This window comes from Myotis lucifugus, unplaced genomic scaffold, assembly GCF_000147115.1.
Source record: "Myotis lucifugus unplaced genomic scaffold, Myoluc2.0 scaffold_42, whole genome shotgun sequence".
Classification (NCBI taxonomy): Eukaryota; Metazoa; Chordata; class Mammalia; order Chiroptera; family Vespertilionidae; genus Myotis; species Myotis lucifugus.
Window position 1 is genome coordinate 4,248,058 of NW_005871090.1, and position 19,149 is coordinate 4,267,206.

At 39.4% G+C, this 19,149-nt stretch overlaps 1 protein-coding gene across 1 annotated transcript in view; it reads right to left on the reverse strand.

Annotated features, from left to right (window-relative positions):
* SEL1L2 (SEL1L2 ERAD E3 ligase adaptor subunit) overlaps nucleotides 1-19,149 on the reverse strand; it is a 97,236-nt gene that overhangs the window by 28,366 nt on the left and 49,721 nt on the right. The window contains exons 6-12 of the mRNA XM_006087966.1: nucleotides 13,569-13,622; nucleotides 12,869-12,928; nucleotides 12,697-12,778; nucleotides 10,806-10,960; nucleotides 10,107-10,163; nucleotides 5,232-5,300; nucleotides 4,306-4,383 (exon numbers count right to left, since the gene is read on the reverse strand). Of these exons, the coding sequence (XP_006088028.1) occupies nucleotides 4,306-4,383; nucleotides 5,232-5,300; nucleotides 10,107-10,163; nucleotides 10,806-10,960; nucleotides 12,697-12,778; nucleotides 12,869-12,928; nucleotides 13,569-13,622 (555 nt within the window). The remainder of the gene's footprint in view (nucleotides 1-4,305; nucleotides 4,384-5,231; nucleotides 5,301-10,106; nucleotides 10,164-10,805; nucleotides 10,961-12,696; nucleotides 12,779-12,868; nucleotides 12,929-13,568; nucleotides 13,623-19,149) is intronic.

The window sequence follows — 19,149 nt, forward strand, 5'->3', positions numbered from 1 at the left end:
GGTAGATTGCTTGCCTCCATTTCCTTTAGTTCTTGTTCTGGAGATTTCTTCTGTTCTTTCATTTGGGGCATGCTCCTTTGTCTCTCCATTTTGGTTGCCTTTCTGTGTTTGTTTCTGTGCCTTAGGTCGGTCTGCTATGTTTTCCTGTTTTGGCAGGGTGGCCTTATGTAGTAGGTGTTCTGTGAGGCCCAGTGGAGTAGTCTCCCTGATCACCTGAGCTGAGTACTCCAGGAATGTCCCTGTGTAGGTTATGAAAGCCTCCTGTTGTAGATGAATTTTGACTGCTGTTTGTCCCTCTTTGCAAGAGGTGGTCCCTCTGGCTGGCTGACTATGAGGACTGAATCCAACCATAGTTTGTGAGCTGTTATGCAGACACTGTCCACACTAGCCTCAGCAGGGTTTGGTGTCTGCAGAGTCACACTTTGTATGAGACTCTTGTAGAGTTAATTGGGTTCTGCTCTGATATTGTCTATATTCCGCCATAGGATGTGCTGATTCTGGGTCCTCTTGGGAGGGACTCTGGTGCAGGTCAATGTCAGATGCTGCCTATGACCGTCCCTAAGCAACCTGTTTGGAGCTACAGAAGTGATCCACAGTTTGTTGCTGTCCTTACAGGGCCTGGGTGTGTGTTGAAAGTGCCAAGCTCTGCACGAAGGCCAACTACCTCCTGCATCAAACTGGGGAACAGGTCAGCAGAAGGTCCAATGCATCGTGATATCTGCCTCTGCCTACCTTCACCTGCTGGCTACCTGTTAGGCTCAGTCACTGAAAGAGCCTCTGGTGGTACTCAAGTTACATGAGGTAGGTTCTCAGTGAGTCATCATGTAGGGGTAAGTGGTGTTTACCTGACTGATACAGATTCAAACTCTGTGCCAGTACTGGGTCTGACTCAACTCAACAAAAGTCCCAAAGTACGCCAACTACTACCCACCAGGCCCCTGCAGACCTTTGTGGTGGGCCAGGGTCTCAGGGAGTCCTCAGCGTGAGGCCTGCAAAGCTTATCGGACCCAAACAGAACAGTTTGGCCATGGGCAGGGAGGACTCTGCACGGGAATATTGTGAGGAAAAATGGCCTCCACCCTGGAGACACCCTGAATTCTGTGGAGACTTCTTCAAGAGCCTGAGCTCAGCAGTGTGGGGTGGCAAGGAGTTGGGGGGGGGTGGAGCTAGTGGATTGCTTGTGGGGTGGCCGTGCCAGCCAGACTCTCAGGAAGGGGAGAAATGGCCTACAATCAGTCTCTGATACAACTCCAGTCCACCCAGACCTCCACCACATGTGGAGGCAGTCGAATCCTCTGCAGTGAGCTCAGCAAGATGGGGTGACAGGGAGTCAGGAGGGTGGGGCGATTGCATTTCCCCAGGCTGATGCCCTATGGAGGGGAGTGCTCTGCCCAAGAAAGATGGCCTCTGTGGGCAGTGGGGGAAAGTGACACAGCACAGGGACCTTGGCAGTTGTCCCTTTGGCTCCCTCCTCCCACTCTCCCCCCAGAGCCACTCAACTCAGTCTCTCCTCACACCACTCTAGTCTGCTCAGAACTGCCCTCCCTCCGCTGGAGCCAGGGTAAGTGGCTGTGAACATGATTTTGTGTGTTGGCCCTTTAAGAGGGTGCCTGGGTTTCTAGCAGACTCTCATCTCTCCCTGGCAGACAGAATCCCTGCTGATTCTCATAGCCAGATGTGGGCTCCTCTTCCTAGCTCTGATGCTCCAGGTTGGGGAGCTAGGTTTAGGGCTGAGATCCCATGCTCCTCAGGGAGAGCCTTTGCAGATGAGATATCCCTCTGGAATTTCAGCTGCCACCTGTGGGAGCCAGGCCAGGCCTTTTCACGTCTTTGCCCATCCTACCAGTCTCAATGTGACTTCTTCTGTAAATCCTTCTGTTCAGTTAGTCTTCAGTTGGTTATTCAGGTTGATTATTCTATATGTTAGTTGTAATTCCAGTTTGTTCCTCCTCTGCTGCCATCTTGGATCCTCTCCAGGTAATTATTGTTATATGGAATAGTGGTTTTATAGGTCAGCTCTTCCTATTTTCCAAGAAAATCTGGATATTGAGATTTTGATATGAAATTCTCTAATTTTAAAAACACTTTCTGGGCCAAATATAACATGTGTGGGCAACTGCATCATATATAACTTCTACTTTAGGGCTCTTGCTTAGGTTAACTGACATGAACTCAGTGAAAAAATAATCATTTATCTGGCAAATATTGTACTAAGACTGTAGCCCTTTTCTAATTAAGGAGACATGACTTCCATCACAAGGTAGAAGCAGTGAAGTTCCAGCAGTAGGTAGCACGAATGCAGGGCAATTTCAGAAGAGGAAAAAGATTATGTGAGCCAAGGAGGGTAAGGGTGGCTTTGTGCAGGAAGAGAGGATTAAACTCTCATCTGGGGGATGCATAGGATTCAGAATGGGAGAGTCTGGGAAGGGAGAAGGAAGGACAAAAGTATGGAGATGGGGATGGACCTGATGTGTTCAGAGATATGAGAGAGAAAACCTGAAGAATATGGGCCCAATATCACATAGGATAAATGTTCATGATTCTGAGTAAAAGAATATGGGCCCAATATAACATAGGATAAATGTTCATGATTCTAAGTAAACAAAAGTCCAAAGAGGTTATAATGTTTGTATCTTTGCATCCTGGTACTGATATGACCTAAAAACAAATTGAAAAAAGCAATGTTTTTTAAAAAAATTATTAGTGAAAGAAGAGTATGGATGTGCAAAGAGTGGAAGACAGAAACTTTTTACTTTAGTAGTGACCCAAAGTAAGAAATCTAATTGTGCAGGTGGTGATAAAGGAATATCGGTGATGTCCACTTGATGCCATTCAGAACAACCACTTTAAGTACATGTCAGATTTCCTCTGTAAATGAAGGTAGCTCAGGTTTAGAACTCAAGTAGCTCAGATCACTGCTGGTTATACAACCCTGGATAGTTTGGGAGCTGGGTTAATTTACACACTCAGCTTCCTGGCATTCTTCCTTTGGACTGACAGGTCAGCATTATTTGCCAGATTATAAGAGATCTTCCCATTACATTACCTCTTTTTCAGTTGGCTTTCCCTTGTCATCCTAATCTAATGGTACTCCAGATAACTGTCTTGCTGCACCACAGTTTCATCTAAATTACAAGGAAGAGGAGCCTCCTACCAGCCTTCTCAGTAATTTACACCACAATAGCAGCAGCACCAAAGTGCTAGTCATTTATAAATAGGCTCCTAAAGCAGCATGTGGGTTTTAAAAAAGAACAGTTAAAAATATTCCCCAATTTGAGCACATCGTTACTGCTAGTGTTATAGTATGACATAGACAACAAAATGTTTCCTATTGTGTAGGGATAGAAAGTTTATTAAGGCCACTCACCAACATTAGGTTGATGGGTGTTACGATTAGGAGCTCTTTACGTACTAAAGGGATTCAGAGTAGTCTACTAAGTGTTACCTGACAGATACCAGCCTCACTGAACCTAGGAACCAAGGCAAAAACTTCAATGGCAGGATCCAAATACACCATTTATACATTCCCTCACATATTCAATCCATTTTGCCTTAGATATACTTTGAAGCTCACTCTATCTAACTGGTCTCAGGCTGCAAAATATAATAGCAGACACATGCCATTTACAATGTGCCAGGCAATGCTTTATCTACTTTTATAATAGGAGGCACAGAAATGACAACTCAATAAACCCTGACAACAACAATATGAGCCAAATCTTCTTATACTCCCATTTTATAGATGGGGAAACTGAGGCACAGAACGGTTAAGTACTTGCTCATAGTTACATCGCTAGTAAGTAGCGGGGCTGGCATTCAAACCAAATGTCTCCAGAGCCTTGCTCTCAATCATCTTGTCCTGGCGGCCTCTCTGACAACCTTCTTCTCAGGCCAGGGGAATTTCTGGCTTTTGGGTAAGATCAAATGGGAGAAAACTGGGCATTTCTTGGTTGTTTTTGTCCTGAACGGATTGCTTTATTGATTGAGTTTTCCCTTCCTCTGTCTTTTATTTATCTTTTTTATTTCTTGTTTTAGGAACTAGATAGCCTCTTTTGCAGCATGGGAGAAGAGAAAGCTGAACTTCTGTCTGTCTAGGACAGCACAAGTCATTGGCATTTCTCATTTACCAAGAAGACAAGACATACCTCCTACCCAACCAAGCCCCATGTTTTATTGTTAACAATATTCTTCCTCTCCTGGACACCAAACTCCTCCCAGGTCTAGTAGCCAGGCATGAGGCTTAGGAGTCCATGTAATACAAGCCAAGTGCTTTTATGCATTTGCAGAAATGGGCTGAGTACATACCTTATTGGCTGCCATGGAAAAGTATTTGAAAGCAGTAGCATTATTTTGTGGTGCTGCATCATTCCCTTCTAAATACATCTAGAAAAAAAATTAAAGAGAGTGTAAAAACTAAGGAATTTGAGGTGATGGTTACACAAAACTGTGCATATAGTAAATGCCACTGAAATGCATACCTTTCAATGGTTAATTTATGTTCCATGAATTTCACTTCAACTTTTTAAAAAGGAAAAACTAAAGAAACAATCTACCTAATACATTCTGGAGGGACCTTGAACAAGGACCAAAACATGAGCCCTATTTGTGTTTTTTCATGTTTCCTGTATCTACATTTACTGTAGATTGCACTTCTGGAAGCAGGGCACTTGTCCCCATGGTTACTAATAAATGCAAACTGGCTGCAGGGAGCCAAAGGCAGCACCTGGCAGAGCGAGTGGTCTTTGAAGAAGACAGAACATACCCTTCTAGAGGCACCATCTACAAAGGCTGCTCAGGAGCCGGAGAGGACTCCCATCAGAGGCAGCCCAAGGCTGCACTTTGGTCAGCCTGGATCTGGGTCTCATTCTTGGAGTTAAGGAAGGAGGCACTCATTGGATTGAGGACTGTACCAGTCTTCGATGCACAACCATCGCGGGTCTCCTGTTACATGCCAGGGGAAGGGGTCATGGGAGGGATTCTGAGCTATATTCAGTCAAGGAGCCCTAAGACAGGTGCACTTTCAAGGTTGTATTTGGTGTCCCAGATAAAAGCTACTGTTTTGTGGGGCTCCTTCCCAAACTATCACCTCAGGAATACTACCCTCAGTGTGTAGCCACATGCCTCTCTCAGCTGCTTCCGTGAAAGAGGCCTGCATCATTGTACCTACGCTGGGTTCAATCAGCTGATACCATTTAAGAAATGAAAATTATTCATCAAGATGAAGCATGTACCTTTCCTATGAATGCCATGGCATTTGCACTCCCGGCCTTTGCTGCCTTTAAGAAGTAGTACAATGCTTTCTGGAGAGAAAACGAACAGTATTATTGGTAGTCATGAACATATCCTACAAAAATGTTTTAAGGCAAACAATTTCATTCAACATGCATTCAAAAATATCTATGAAATGCCCACTTTCTTCAAGGTACTATTCCAAATTCTATTTGAACCATAAACCTGAAGAGCTGGAGATTATATATCTATCTCATACACATATTTAGAATGTGAGGACTTCTCACATTGGGAAAAGCTCGATGGGCATGTGGCTTAGTGGAGGACAAATGAGTCCCAGCTGCAGATCTAACAGTCTAGTATTTTGAAAAAGTAAGCATTTATGTTGATACTATGTACTTACAAGACAGTTTATACAACTGGCAGGATTTATCCTAATGTTTATAAGGCAGAGTGAATAGGACCAGACACACATGGCTGCCTGCTGAGACCAGATCTTCCTGCAGAGGTGAACTGCAAGCCAATTCTTTCTAAGTCAAATTGAAGGAGGCCAGCAAAGCCTCTGATTCTCTCTAGGTCATGACATTAAATGAATGGCTCAGTCTAGAACACATAAGGTTTGCCCTGTACCTTGCTGCCTCATTCCCTAGCCTCATCCTGAACTTCCAGAAGTTTTCCTCAGAGACCACATGGAGTAATGAAAGAAATCAGCCCCAGGAATGAAAAGTGCAGAACTCTCCAAAGTGTCTTATTAGGACACAATTCTATTGCTCTTTAAATAGCCTTGATTCAGTTGATGTACAAGGCTCTGCTCCTTCACAAAGAGGAGAGAATGTTTAAGGAAAACATGAGGGTAGTATTTTTGTATATAAACTAGAGGCCCGGTGCACAAAATCTGTGCACTCTGGGGGGCGGGGGTCCCTCAGCCCAGCCTGTGCCTTCTCGCATGCAGTCCAGGAGCCCTTAGGAGATGTCTGACTGCCGTGGAGGTGAGAGAGGCTCCCGCCACCGTCACTGTGCTCGCCAGCCATGAGCCCAGCTCAGGACTTCTGGCTGAGCGGCACTCCCCCTGTGGGAGCACACTGACCACCAGGGGGCAGTTCCTGCATAGATCGTCTGCCCCCTGGTGGTCAGTGTGCCTCATAACGACCGGTTGTTCTGCTGTTTGGTCAATTTGCATATTAGCCTTTTATTATATAGGATTTGCTCTAGAAATATTGCCAACTTATTTGACAACCACACGCTTGTTAGTAAAGTCAGTCTGTCTGGTGCTGGACCTCATCACATCATGCACCCATCATCCATCCACCTCTTCTGTTCTTCAACTATCCTTTCAAACACTTGATTCCTTACTACCGTATATATGATAGTATGAAAGATATTCTAAGTGATTCATAGATGAACAAAAAACACTGTGTCAACATCTGCTCCCTAGCAATACTGATGAGAAGAAAGGAATATATGTAAATAGCAGTAAGATAATAGGTGATAGGTGGGATAAAAGGAACACCAAAAATAATCAGAATGGTATGAAATAATACGAACCAGTTATGTGATAAGTATTTTACAGTTTTTTCTTATATAATCTTCACAATGACACTATAAGGATGGTATTATTAATATCTGAGTCTATTGAGTGACACTCAAGAGTCATGCAGCTGGTACTGGAGTCCCAAAAGCCTGAATCCAATTTCCATGTACTTGGCCCAGAGGTCAGCTGGGACCTGCCCTTCCATGCTAGACACTCATGCTTGGATTGCTGGCCAGGCCTAGGAAAAGCACTGGTGCACGAATTTCATGCACCGGGCCTCTAGTACATTTATACAAGGGGGCTGGATTTTAATCTTTATGGCCCATTTCAGCTCTAGTATTATGATTCTGTGTAACTTTTTTCAAAGTACCAGGTACAATCTGAGTACAGGATACATAGTAGTGAGCAAGACAGATAAGAATTTATATTCCATTTTGGGGAGATAATAAATACGTCAAAATTAATATAGTTCAAGGAGTGATACAGGCTAGAGGAAAATAAACACAGAGTGATATGATAAGTGATGGAAGAGTAGAGTTGATCAATAAAATTTTTTCTGAGGAGGTAAGACTTAAAGGATGAGAAGTTAGCCATGGGAAGATCTGTAGTAAGTCTTTCAGAATTTGGGTTTATACTTTTATCTTCTCTCTCCCCTTTGCATTTCCCATGCCATTCCAAGTTGATTCTGGTGCAACTAAGCTTGTTGCAAAAATGACCATCACAATACTCTGCAGTTCTGCCTATTAGGGGGAGATGCCTTTTCCCCTACCTCTTCAATGCTACTGGCCTTGTGACTTGCTTTGTCTAAATAAATGTGGCAGAAGTGATTTGTGAGTTCTGAACATATGCCTCAAAAAGACTTTCTGCTCTGTGTTCTTAGAACCTTAGAACAAAAGCAATTTGACTGCTATGTGAAAGCTTGAGCCAACTGGCTGGAGAATGAGAGCATATGGAGAGATCCAGTCATCCTGTCACAGATGAGGCCATCATAAGCCAACCAGCTCTGGGCAATAATACTCTAGCTAAGCCATCATAAGCCAACCAGCTCTGGGCAATAATACTCTAGCTAACGATAGATGCATGAGAAACCCCAGCCAACATTAGTTGAGTCTGGCCCAGACCAGAATTACTCTGCTGAGCTCAGTCAAAATCATGAATTAAATAAGTGGTTGTTGTTATAAGCTTCCTAAATTTGGGAGTGGTTTCTGATGCAGCCTAAACTAACTGATAAGCCAACTAATCTTGAGCTCCTAGACCTTAACTGGAGTCTCCCAAGGAAATTCCAGTGTATTAGGTTGAGGAAAGCAGCAAGGACCAGCCTGTGCATGCGCCAGAATTACCCTCCCCCCCCAATTCTCACCCAAGAATATGTTGTATGGCTTTTTAAAAATTGATTTTAGAGTGAGAGAAGGGGGCGGGGGGAGTAGAGGAAGGGAGGGAGGGAGAGAGAGAGTGAGAAACCTCAATTGGTTGTCTCTCATATGTGTCCCTACCAGGGATCAAACCTGCAACCTGGGTATATGCCTTGATCAGGAATCAAACCCATGACCCTTCAGCACTCTGGATGATGCTCCAACCAACTGAGCCACACCAGTCAGGGCTAAACCAGATATTTTGAGATGAATGGATGGGAAGAATGGGGCCTAACCCACCATCAGAAAGTTAGATCTGAAGCAACCTGAGAGATTATGTCATTCCTTCTTTTTGCTTTATAAGAGAGGAAACTAGATTTTAGAATCCCTATTTCCCTCTCCTCCCCCCAGGTCAAAGGAAATAAGGTTTAATGGAAAGAGCACAGGTTTTAAATGCTGAAGCCCTATGTTCAAATTTAGCTTCATAATAACCTTACTACCTACTTGTGAGACTTGAAGAAATTTACTTCATTTTCCAGCCTCAGTTCCACATCTGTATAATAGAGATGTAAAACCCCTGTGACTGAGCTCATGGGAGGGCTAGACTGAGCTCCTGAGTGATGCCAACTGCTTGGCTGTTGCCACTACAGAAGCAGAATCCTTCAATGCCAGCCTTGGATAGCACTTCATCCTCACCTGGAGGCAGCTACCTCCCATCTGGTGTTCACAAAGCTAGGTGGCTGGAATTGACCAGAAGTACCTAGCTTTGTGGGGTTTTATGCACTCTACAAAGATTGGTGGATTTTCTCTGTAGCTGAAACTTTAATGCCTTAATGATCAAGCTTCATGCTTGTGGAAAATGGAGAATTCTTCTTAGTTATGCATCCCATGGTTGCATGAGAAATTCATTGCAGGCTGAAATCTGACATTGGAGTAATATTGTGAATCCAGAAATTCCCATCTAAAGAGCTAAAACCTTGGCTAATGATTAAGATAATTTAATCTGAAGACCTTCATAAGCATATGCTTATTTCAATTGCTACCTATTTTTATCACATTTTATGAACTTTGAATTTACATAATATATACTATATCTCATATAAAACAAACTATATTACCAATGACATACTCATATCATAACAATATGAAATGAGATGGGAGGTAATAACAGATCACTCTAAGTAACTGCCTTAGAAAGTAATTTCTATTGCTTAGCCTTTGGGACCATGTTAAAACAGGGTATGTACTCCTTTGAGCACGTGGCTCCTATAAAATAACAAGAGCTGAAAAATCATCTTATAAAAAGAATCCTAGTTACTTCCCCAGGCCTATGGGTATAGGGCCTTGAAATCATAGTCAGGATCTAGACAAGACCTCATCCCAGAGCTCTGGTATCTAATTGAGGAGGATCCTGTATAGGATTTGCTCTTTCTTCACTAAATTTGAACTGTTAATTAATCTTCTAACCTCACTGGGATAGAGTAAGGTTAAGCAAGGTGATTGAAAGAATCTTTGCAAATTTAAAAATATGATGAATAATTCTTCTAATTACATTGAAAGCTGTCTGTCCTCTGATCTAGCTAAATGGGATTGAGGCTGGTCCTCAGGCTCCTTAGCAGGAGACTTCCAGGTGGATTTGGGGAATGGGCAAGTCCAAGGCCAGCAGGTGGGGTATCCTCCTTATCTTACCCCAGTCCAAAAGTCTGTTTGGATAGAAAGAGGCTAGGTTCAGAGCATGGGAACACCCCTGCCCCAAGTGTTCCTTCAGAAGCCCCTACCCCTTTGTCCTTGGAGGCAGGTAGGAAGGGTGCTCCCTCTGATGAACTTGTTCTTCCTCAAAAGCTGGAAAACTGATCTGACCAAGGAAGCAGTAGCGGGCTTCTCTTCTACACCCCCAGCAACTCTTCTACACCCCCTCCCGTTTCACTGGCTCACCATCCTCCCTCACTACTATGCTCCCCTCCTCACATGATGAAATCTTGAGGTTGACTTACGTAGTAATCCTGATCTAGACCTTTCCTCCCAATTAGATGTAATTGTCCAAGAGAAACCTAGAAAATATGATTTTTGAAAATTATTTTAGCAGTTGTATTAATTTAAGTAAAGAAAAAAAAAATTTCACTTGGTGATTTTACTATAGTATGTTGATCCACTTGGATGCAGTTGGCATGTCTTAAAAAAAAGCAGGGAAACATTCCAGACTGTATCTTTCATTGGGTAATTGGTTGATGCTGAGCATATGGCGTCTTTAATGAGTGGCCTGCTAGTGTACAGCAACACGTGGGCACATAAACCTAGAGGCCTTAATTCTTGGCTCTGAAAAGCTCACAAAGGCCATCCCTTTCTCACTCCCATAGACAGAACATTTCTGGGTCCTGGTAAGAAGGAGTTCATTCATATTAAAATCAACACTGGATGGTGCTTTTTTCTATAATTAAAATCTATGTTTTTTAAAAATGATTTTTTTAGGAGTAAATGTAAAAAAAATTGTCATTACTATAGCAACTGGCTCTTCCATAGGCCATAGAAACTGCAAGTAGCAGGGGGCAAAAAAGGAGCAGGACAAAGAGGAGAGGGGTCTCTTCCCTTTCTCATTTAGAATGGGACATTGTTAACCCCTCTAAGACTCAGAGCAAATCAAGCCCCTTGTAATTTACATGTTCTTAAAATTCAAGTTTTTCTGTATACTTTACTTGTATCTGAACATCTCCTCTTTCGGCCAAAAATTTATAGTATTGGTATATGTCCCAATCCAGAATCTCACTGTTAGAACTCAGATTTTCAGGTCTCTCAGTTAGTCTCACTTTTTCCACTGGAATACCTTCACTCTTTTCCAATTTGTCAGCAACTGTGAATAGAAACAAGCCAGAGAATAGCTAAAATACACAAGTTTGCAAGAGATAATAGTCAACTTAGAGAAAACACTGTTAGGTCTATTCTCTTTAAGTTGTGCAGAGATCTGGTCTATTAACAAAGGAAATATCCTAAGTCAGCGGTTCTCAACCTGTGGGTCGTGACCCCTTTGGCGGTCAAACGACCCTTTCACGGGGTCGCCTAAGACCATCCTGCATATCAGATATTTACATTATGATTCACAATAGTAGCAACATTACAGTTATGAAGTAGCAACGAAAATAATTTTATGGTTGGGTCACAACATGAGGAACTGTATTTAAAGGGCCAGAAGGTTGAGAACCACTGTGACCTAAGGTGATATAAATTTGCTGGATTTATTCAGTTCTGAGAAAAGTGCAAGCAAGCTTTGCAACCCATACAAATCTTGTATTAACATATATCAAACCCTACTGAAGATCTTGGCCAAGTCGGTTTAAGAAAAAAAGACAGCTGTCCAGCTGGTGTGGCTCAATTGGTTGAGCATAGTCCCATGCACCAGGAGGTCACTGGTTTGATTCCAGTTAGGACACATGCCTGGGTTATGAGCTCGATCCCCAGTAGAGGGCATGCAGGAGGCAGCCAATTGATGATGTTTTTCTCTTTCCCCCTCTCTTCCTCTCTCTGAAGTCAATAAAAATCATATTATAAACAACAACAAAAACCTGTCACACCTTAAAAAAAGAGAGTTATTGTATGACTAATAACATAACTACTCTCGTAGAAAGAGTGAAACATAAAGCAAAAAAAAAAAGAAAAGAAAAGAAAAGGAAGAAAAAAAGACAGCTTTTTTGGATTTTAGGGACAAGCAACTGACCCCTTCCACCACTCTCTTTTTCAGAGACTGAAACTATAATATAAGAGCAATAACTGCTCCTTACTTCCTATGGATAATCTGAAAAGAAATATAAAGATAACTATGCTTGAATAAACCCAACAAAGCATGCAGTTTTAACTATACATATAGTGATTCATTAAACATATGAAATGATCTTGTTTTATATAGCATCTTAAATTCAAAATCAGTTATTTTCCTATTTTTCTTAGATCCCAATAATGTCAAAAATGTGTACTTAGATGTTGTTGTGATTATAGAAATTAGTCAAATGGACTTTACCTTACTCACTTCTTGGCAGACTTTTATTTAAAATTCTATTATGTAGTCTGATTCAGTAATGTTGCATGATGAAATGTGACACATAGCTTTAAAAATTATTCTAGGAACATAAATTAATCTCATGCTCTACTTTTTTTGTAGACAAAAGATAGGGTGACAGAATAATGATTACTTGAATTGTTCTCAAGTGCAGTAATAGAGATCGCCAATGTGTGCACCTTACATCCATTTATCCTGGAATTTTAAACAAGTCATGCCATATTATAAATCTTAATATTTATTGATGCTACATTCAAATTCTCAATAGAAGGAAAGAAGATCACAAGAACAAGTAAAACAGAATTGTTTGGGGTCATGTACTAACAAAAATGAAAGATGAGCACAGTAATTTAAACCTTGAAAAGTAACTATTAAAAAATCAGAAAACTCTACATTGCATTAAAAAAATTGTATTATAACAGATGTTAAAAGCATAGTCTTTTGATACTTTCACAAATATGTCAATTGATATTGATTTATTTTTTAAATGCTTGGCATGTCTGTTTATCTTAAAATAAACTATGTGGATTACTCACTATAATCTGCCACTTTCTTGTAATGATATAGGGCAACTTCACAATTCTGTAGAACATTGATTCCTGACAAATATCTGTATCCCTAAAACACAGGCATATATATTCTTAGTATTCTGACAATGCTGTATTTACAACATAACTATCTGGGTCCAAGAATATTTAATTTACAAACCAATATCATCTGGGACATCATGCTTCCTCCAGCACTTCCAAAAGTGTAATATATCAGTGCCTAGTTAAAAATAAATGAATATATATAATCTAAATTTTGAAACTCAAACTAATCATTGCTTTTCTTGTTCTTAGCACAGAAATGAACCCGAAATAAATTCCAAATTTCATTCTCTTCCTCTGTAAAGACAGTTGGTATTTTTTTTTTGAGGGAGTCTGCAGTCTGTGAAAAGGGCATTGTACATGAGATTGTATTTACTCATTACAAATCCCTATGAAGTATATATTATCTATCTGTAATGAAGAAACTGAAATACGGAACATTAAAAAAGTTATGGCATTTTAACCCTAAACTTCTCTGACTATTGAGCTGGTGCTTTTAATCACTGTACTAGAGTGAGCCCCTTTATCTAAAGCAGGGGTGGGGAACGTTTTTTCTGCCAAGGGCCATTGGGATGTTTATAACATTGTTTGCACACCATACAAAAGTATCAACTTAAAAATCAGCCTGCTATATTTGGTCAATCCTTTAATTAACTCACCCCTAATGCATTGGCCGGGCCAGATCAAATGATTTTGCCAGCCTTATACAGCCTGCGGGCCAGATGTTCCCACCCCTGACTAAAGAATAGACTCTATTCAATGTTAATGTTCCTTTTAAAAAATAAGTTTTGTTTCAGAAAAAAATAGAATGATCTTACCTTGGCTTGATTATATTCCATTCCTATTCCATAAGAAGACAAAAACCCCAATGCCTAAAGCTCAAAAGAAAAAGTCAATAAATACATTTATTTCACAATTATTCTTATCTATATTGGTAAGGGATATTTTAAGTGTCTGCTTCATAATAACTAGTATTGTTAACTTACTTCTTATACCATATCAAGGTATATATATATAAATATATATATATATATATATATACATATACACACACACACACACACACACACACACCCAATAAGCACATAAAAAGGTACTGAACATTACTAACCATTAGGGAAATACAAATAAAAAATATAATCAGATATCATCATATCCATTAGAATGGCTACTATCAAAACAAACAAACAAGCAAAACTAGAAAATAGGAAGTGTTAACAAGGATATGAAGAGACAAGAACCCTTGTGTACCATTGGTGGGAATGTAAAAGTGCAGCCACTGGGGAAAACAACATGATGATTCCTCAAAAAGTTAAACAGAATTACAATATGATTCTTTAATTCCACTTTTGGGTATATATCCAAAAGAATTGAAAACAGGATCTCAAAGAAATATTTGTATACCCATGTTTATAGCAGCATTATTCACAATAGCTAAAGTTGTAAGCAACCCAAATGTCCATAATCAGAGGATGAATGGATAAACAAAATGTGGTTTGCAATTATGTTGATTAATGCAGCTTAAAGTATGTCTTGATGCTTCATGGAGCAAGTCTCCCCTCATTATTATACTCCCAATTTGTTTACTATTCTTAAACATTGTGGATACATTTTAGTGTATGTATTCCAAGTGTCACCAAACTTTCATAAAATAAATATATATTTTTAATTTTTTATACATTTTGGAGATTTCCTCCTGCCAATACTTACAGGTAGACATGCTATAACTTCATAACATAGCCATTTCTCTACTGTTAGCCATTTAGGGTATTTAAAATTTTCAGCCCTTACAAAAAACATTGCAATTCTTGTACTTGCATATATATATATATATATATATATATATATATATATATATATATTTAATATATTTTTATTGATTTCGGAGAGGAAGGGATGGGGGGGGGGAGAGAGAGAGAGAGAGAGAGGGGGAGAGAGAGAGAGAGAGAGAGAGAGAGAGAGAGAGAGAGAGAAACATCAATGATGAGAGAGAATCAATGATCGGCTGCCTCCTGCAGACCCCACACTGGGGATTGAGCCCACAACCTGGACATGTGCCCTGACCGGGAATTGAACCGTGACATCCTGGTTGGTCCATAGGTTGACACTCAACCACTGAGCCACACTGGCCGGGCCAGGTATATATTTGTTAGAACAAATAACTGGAAATGGAGTTGCTGAGTCAAAGTGCTTCTGCAGTGAAAATGTTAATAGGTACTGCCAAATTGCCTACCAAAGTGTTATACAAATTTACGCTCCCACCAAAAGTATGTGAATTAGCCATTCCTTCATAATCTCACCAACACTGGATATCAATGATCTTCAATTTTTCAGTTTTACCAATCTAATGTATAAAAAAAATCTTATTTAAATTAGGGTTTCCCGAATTTCTGATGAGACTGAGTATCTTTTCTTATTTACTAGCCATTTAATTTCTTCTGTCATTTGCATGTTCATATCCTTTGACTGTTACTACTAGGTTTATGTATCTCTTCTTATTGTTGTGTAGGAACTTCATATAAACTATATGTATTAGTCATTTGTCTGTTATATATTTTGGTGAATATTACATCCTAGTTTACTGATTGCCTTTCAATAATGATTACACCACTATAAAGAAGTTTTAAAGTTTTAAAAATAAGATTTCTCAAGTTTTCCTTACAGAACAAAACAAATGTCAATAATAAATCCTCAGAGTGACTTTTCTGGAATCTACACATGCCATTTGTTCTGTATTTCACATCAGTAAAACTGAATGTAACATGTCTTCATGTTACCTTCTCAGATTGTGTATTTACTAACCCACTGTTGTGTATTGGGATGAAAATAATGCTTACTTGCACATTAGGTGCTAAGATCAGCATTTTAGCTTGATTAGTCATTGGAGGGAGACAATGGAATGAGAAGTGGACAAAAATGCTTTTTAAAAAATGAAATGAAATTAAATGACCCAAATCCAAAGCACTGATAACATTAAATGTTAGTGAGGATGTGGAGCAACAGGAACTCTCATTCATTATTGGTAAGAATGTAAAAAGTATAGTCACTTTGGAAGACAGTTTGGAAGTTTCTTACAAAACTAAACATAAACAATAATAAAACTAAACATACTCTTACCATATGATCTATTAATCACACTCCTTAGAATTTACCCACATGAGACAAAAACTTATGTTCACACAAAAACTTGCACACAGATGTTCATGGCAGCTTTATTCACAATTGCCAAAACTTGGAATCAATCAAGCTATCCTTCAGTAGCTGAATAAATAAGTAAACTGATATACCTCTATAATAGAATATTATTCAGTGTTAACAAGAAATGAGCTATTGAGCCATGAAAAGATATGGAGGAAACATAAATGAATATTACTAAGTGAAAGAAGACAATCTGAAAACGCTACATTCTCCATGATTCTAAACTATATGACATTCTGGAAAAGGCAAACTGCAGACAGTAGGAAACCAGTGGTTTACGGAGGGTGGAAAGGGAGGAATGAATAGGTGAAGTACAGAGGATTTTGAAGGGTAGTGAATACATGACACCATAAATGTGGACAAAAAAAAATTATATATTTGTCCAAACCCATAAAATGCACTACACCAAGAGTAAACTCTTAAAAATAAAATTAAATAAATTCCTCTTACTGAAAAAACTGCGGCAGGGGTTGTTGGTTGTACCTTAGGATTCCCCCTCCTTCTAGAGCAGCGGTTCTCAACCTGTGGGTCGTGACCCCTTTGGGGGCCGAACGACCCTTTCACAGGGGTCGCCTAAGACCATCGGAAAACACATATATAATTACATATTGTTTTTGTGATTAATCACTATGCTTTAATTATGTTCAATTTGTAACCATGAAAATACATCCTGCATATCAGATATTTACATTACAATTCATAAAAGTAGCAAAATTACAGTTATGAAGTAGCAACGAAAATAATTTTATGGTTGGGGGTCACCACAACATGAAGAACTGTATTAAAGGGTTGTGGCATTAGGAAGGTTGAGAACCACTGTTCTACAGTAAAAGAACTCTTGATTTACAGCTGAGGATGTGGCAATCAAAACACTAAGGTTGAACCATAAGAATTTGATGGTGTCGTAGGTCAAATAAATAGCAATGCCATGATTTAACTTAACGTGTTCCTTAAGCTCCGTAGTTAGCAGTCAGATGTGCCCATGTGGTTATTACCAATAGACATGAGTGACACTGATGTAAACAACTTCCACATCATGTTTGTAAAGGCGTGCCTTCCCTTTCTCCTCTTCCTCTTCCTCTTCCTATTAGCTAGAATGCTGACATGATGGTGAGCCAACTTGGACAGTGCAAAAAAGAGCCTATCCTAAAGATGGCAAAGTCACCAAATAGGAGTCTGAGTTCCTGATGACTTTACTACTGAGCAGAGCCGTCTTCTCCACTCAAATTGAACTGCAGGGGAAATACAATTCTGTTTTGTGTAAGTCATTTTATTTTGGGTCTCAGTTATACTCAACTAAATCTATATCCTAACTCTGTAGTTATCAAAGTATAGTTTGTAATGACTTGGAACATAAAGTCCTTTCAGCAGGTCTTCAAGGTCAAAACGATTTTTATACTTCAAAGATAGTATTTGTGTTTCTCCTCATGGTGACATTAGCACTAATATTGAAGAGCAATGGTAAGTAAAACTGGTAGCATGTTAGCATGAATCAAGGAAGTGCCCCAAATTTCCATTTATATTATTATTTTTCATACATTACACTCACAGGAAAATATGCTAGTTTCATTTTAGAATGTTTGTGATAAGGCAGTCAGAGTATTATTTTTATTGTCTCAACTCTGAAATACATGTCTTTTTAATATTCTACATGAGCAGATATGAAGTAGGCATAAAGCACTTCTGATAGTAAAATATGCTGAGTATTTAATAGAAATTCTTGAAATGCTTATTTGAGTTGCAAACTGAACTAGCCACTTTTTTCATGGAACACCATCTTTACTTGAAGGAACGATGAACTGATTATGTTCATTTAGATTGGCAGACATTTTCCTAGAAATGAATAAAGCAAGCTGGTCACTTCAACAAAACAATTAAAAGTACTTGTCAATCATAAATTTAAGCTTGTAAGAAAAAAAACTGAAATTTGGAAAACTTGTATCTGATACTATGAGCTTGATACTCCATTAAAGACTTTTGATGATATCAATGGCAATATTAACATACATGATTTTTTGATACCATATAATGAAATTTGTCAAATTGAAAGATTTGCATAACTTGGAGAACCAATATTTTCTAAATGATCACTGTATGATGTTATGAAATCATATATGAGTAAAAAATTTCCATTCAAAAAGCAAGATAGACCAGTCAATTTAAATGTAAGAAGTAGGAAAAGTTCATTGATAGGATTTCAGATTCCACATTGCAGCTGATCTTTAAAAAGTTATCAATCAATGTTGAGTTTTGGTGAGGAACTAAAGAAGAATATATACAATTATCTGAAAAAGTTATTAAAATACTGTTTTCTTTTGTACTGTTATTTTGCTGTTTTTTCTTTTAGCTTTTTGAGATATAAGCTTGTGTTTCTTGTTTATTAAAACATTTAAAGCTGTATATTTTTCTCTGCATATGGTTTTAGCTCAGTGGTCGGCAAACTGCGGCTCCTTGAGTGTGGCTCTTCCACAAAATACCACGTGCGGGTGCACACGTACAGTGCGATTGAAACTTCGTGGCCACACTCAAGGGGCCAAAGAACCGCATGTGGCTCGCGAGCCACAGTTTGCTAACCACTGCTTTAGCTGTATTCCATAACTTTTATATGTAGTGTTATTATCATTGTTGAGTTTTAATATGTCATTTCAGTTTCTCTTTTATCTCTATTTGCTAAAAACTAGGAGACTTAGAATGTATAAGAAGCTAAATTTTAAACTATCTTTTTGTCATTAATTTTTAGTTTTATTGCTTCTAGTTAAAGAATGTAGTATCATTTATATTTTAAAAAATAAATTAACATCTGGCTGGAATGGCTCAGTGGTTGGGCTTTGACCTGTGAACCAGAAGGTCATGGTTTGATTCCTGGTCAGGGCCCATGCCTGGGTTGCAGGCTTGATCCCCAGTGTGGGGCATGCAGGAGGCAGCCAATCAATGATTCTCTCTCTCACCACTGATGTTTCTATCTCTCTCTCTTTTCCTCTCCCTTCCTCTCTGAAATCAATAAAAATCTTATATAATAAAAGGCAAATATGCAAATTGTCCCCATGGGCGGGAGTTCGACAGATCGGGAGTTAGACATGCACTGTGAGTGGGGGGTCCCGATCGTCCCACCGGTTGCCCCACAGATTGGCCCTGATTGCTGGCCAGGCCTAGAGACCCTACCTGTGCACAAATTTCATGCACTGGGCCTCTAGTGTGTGC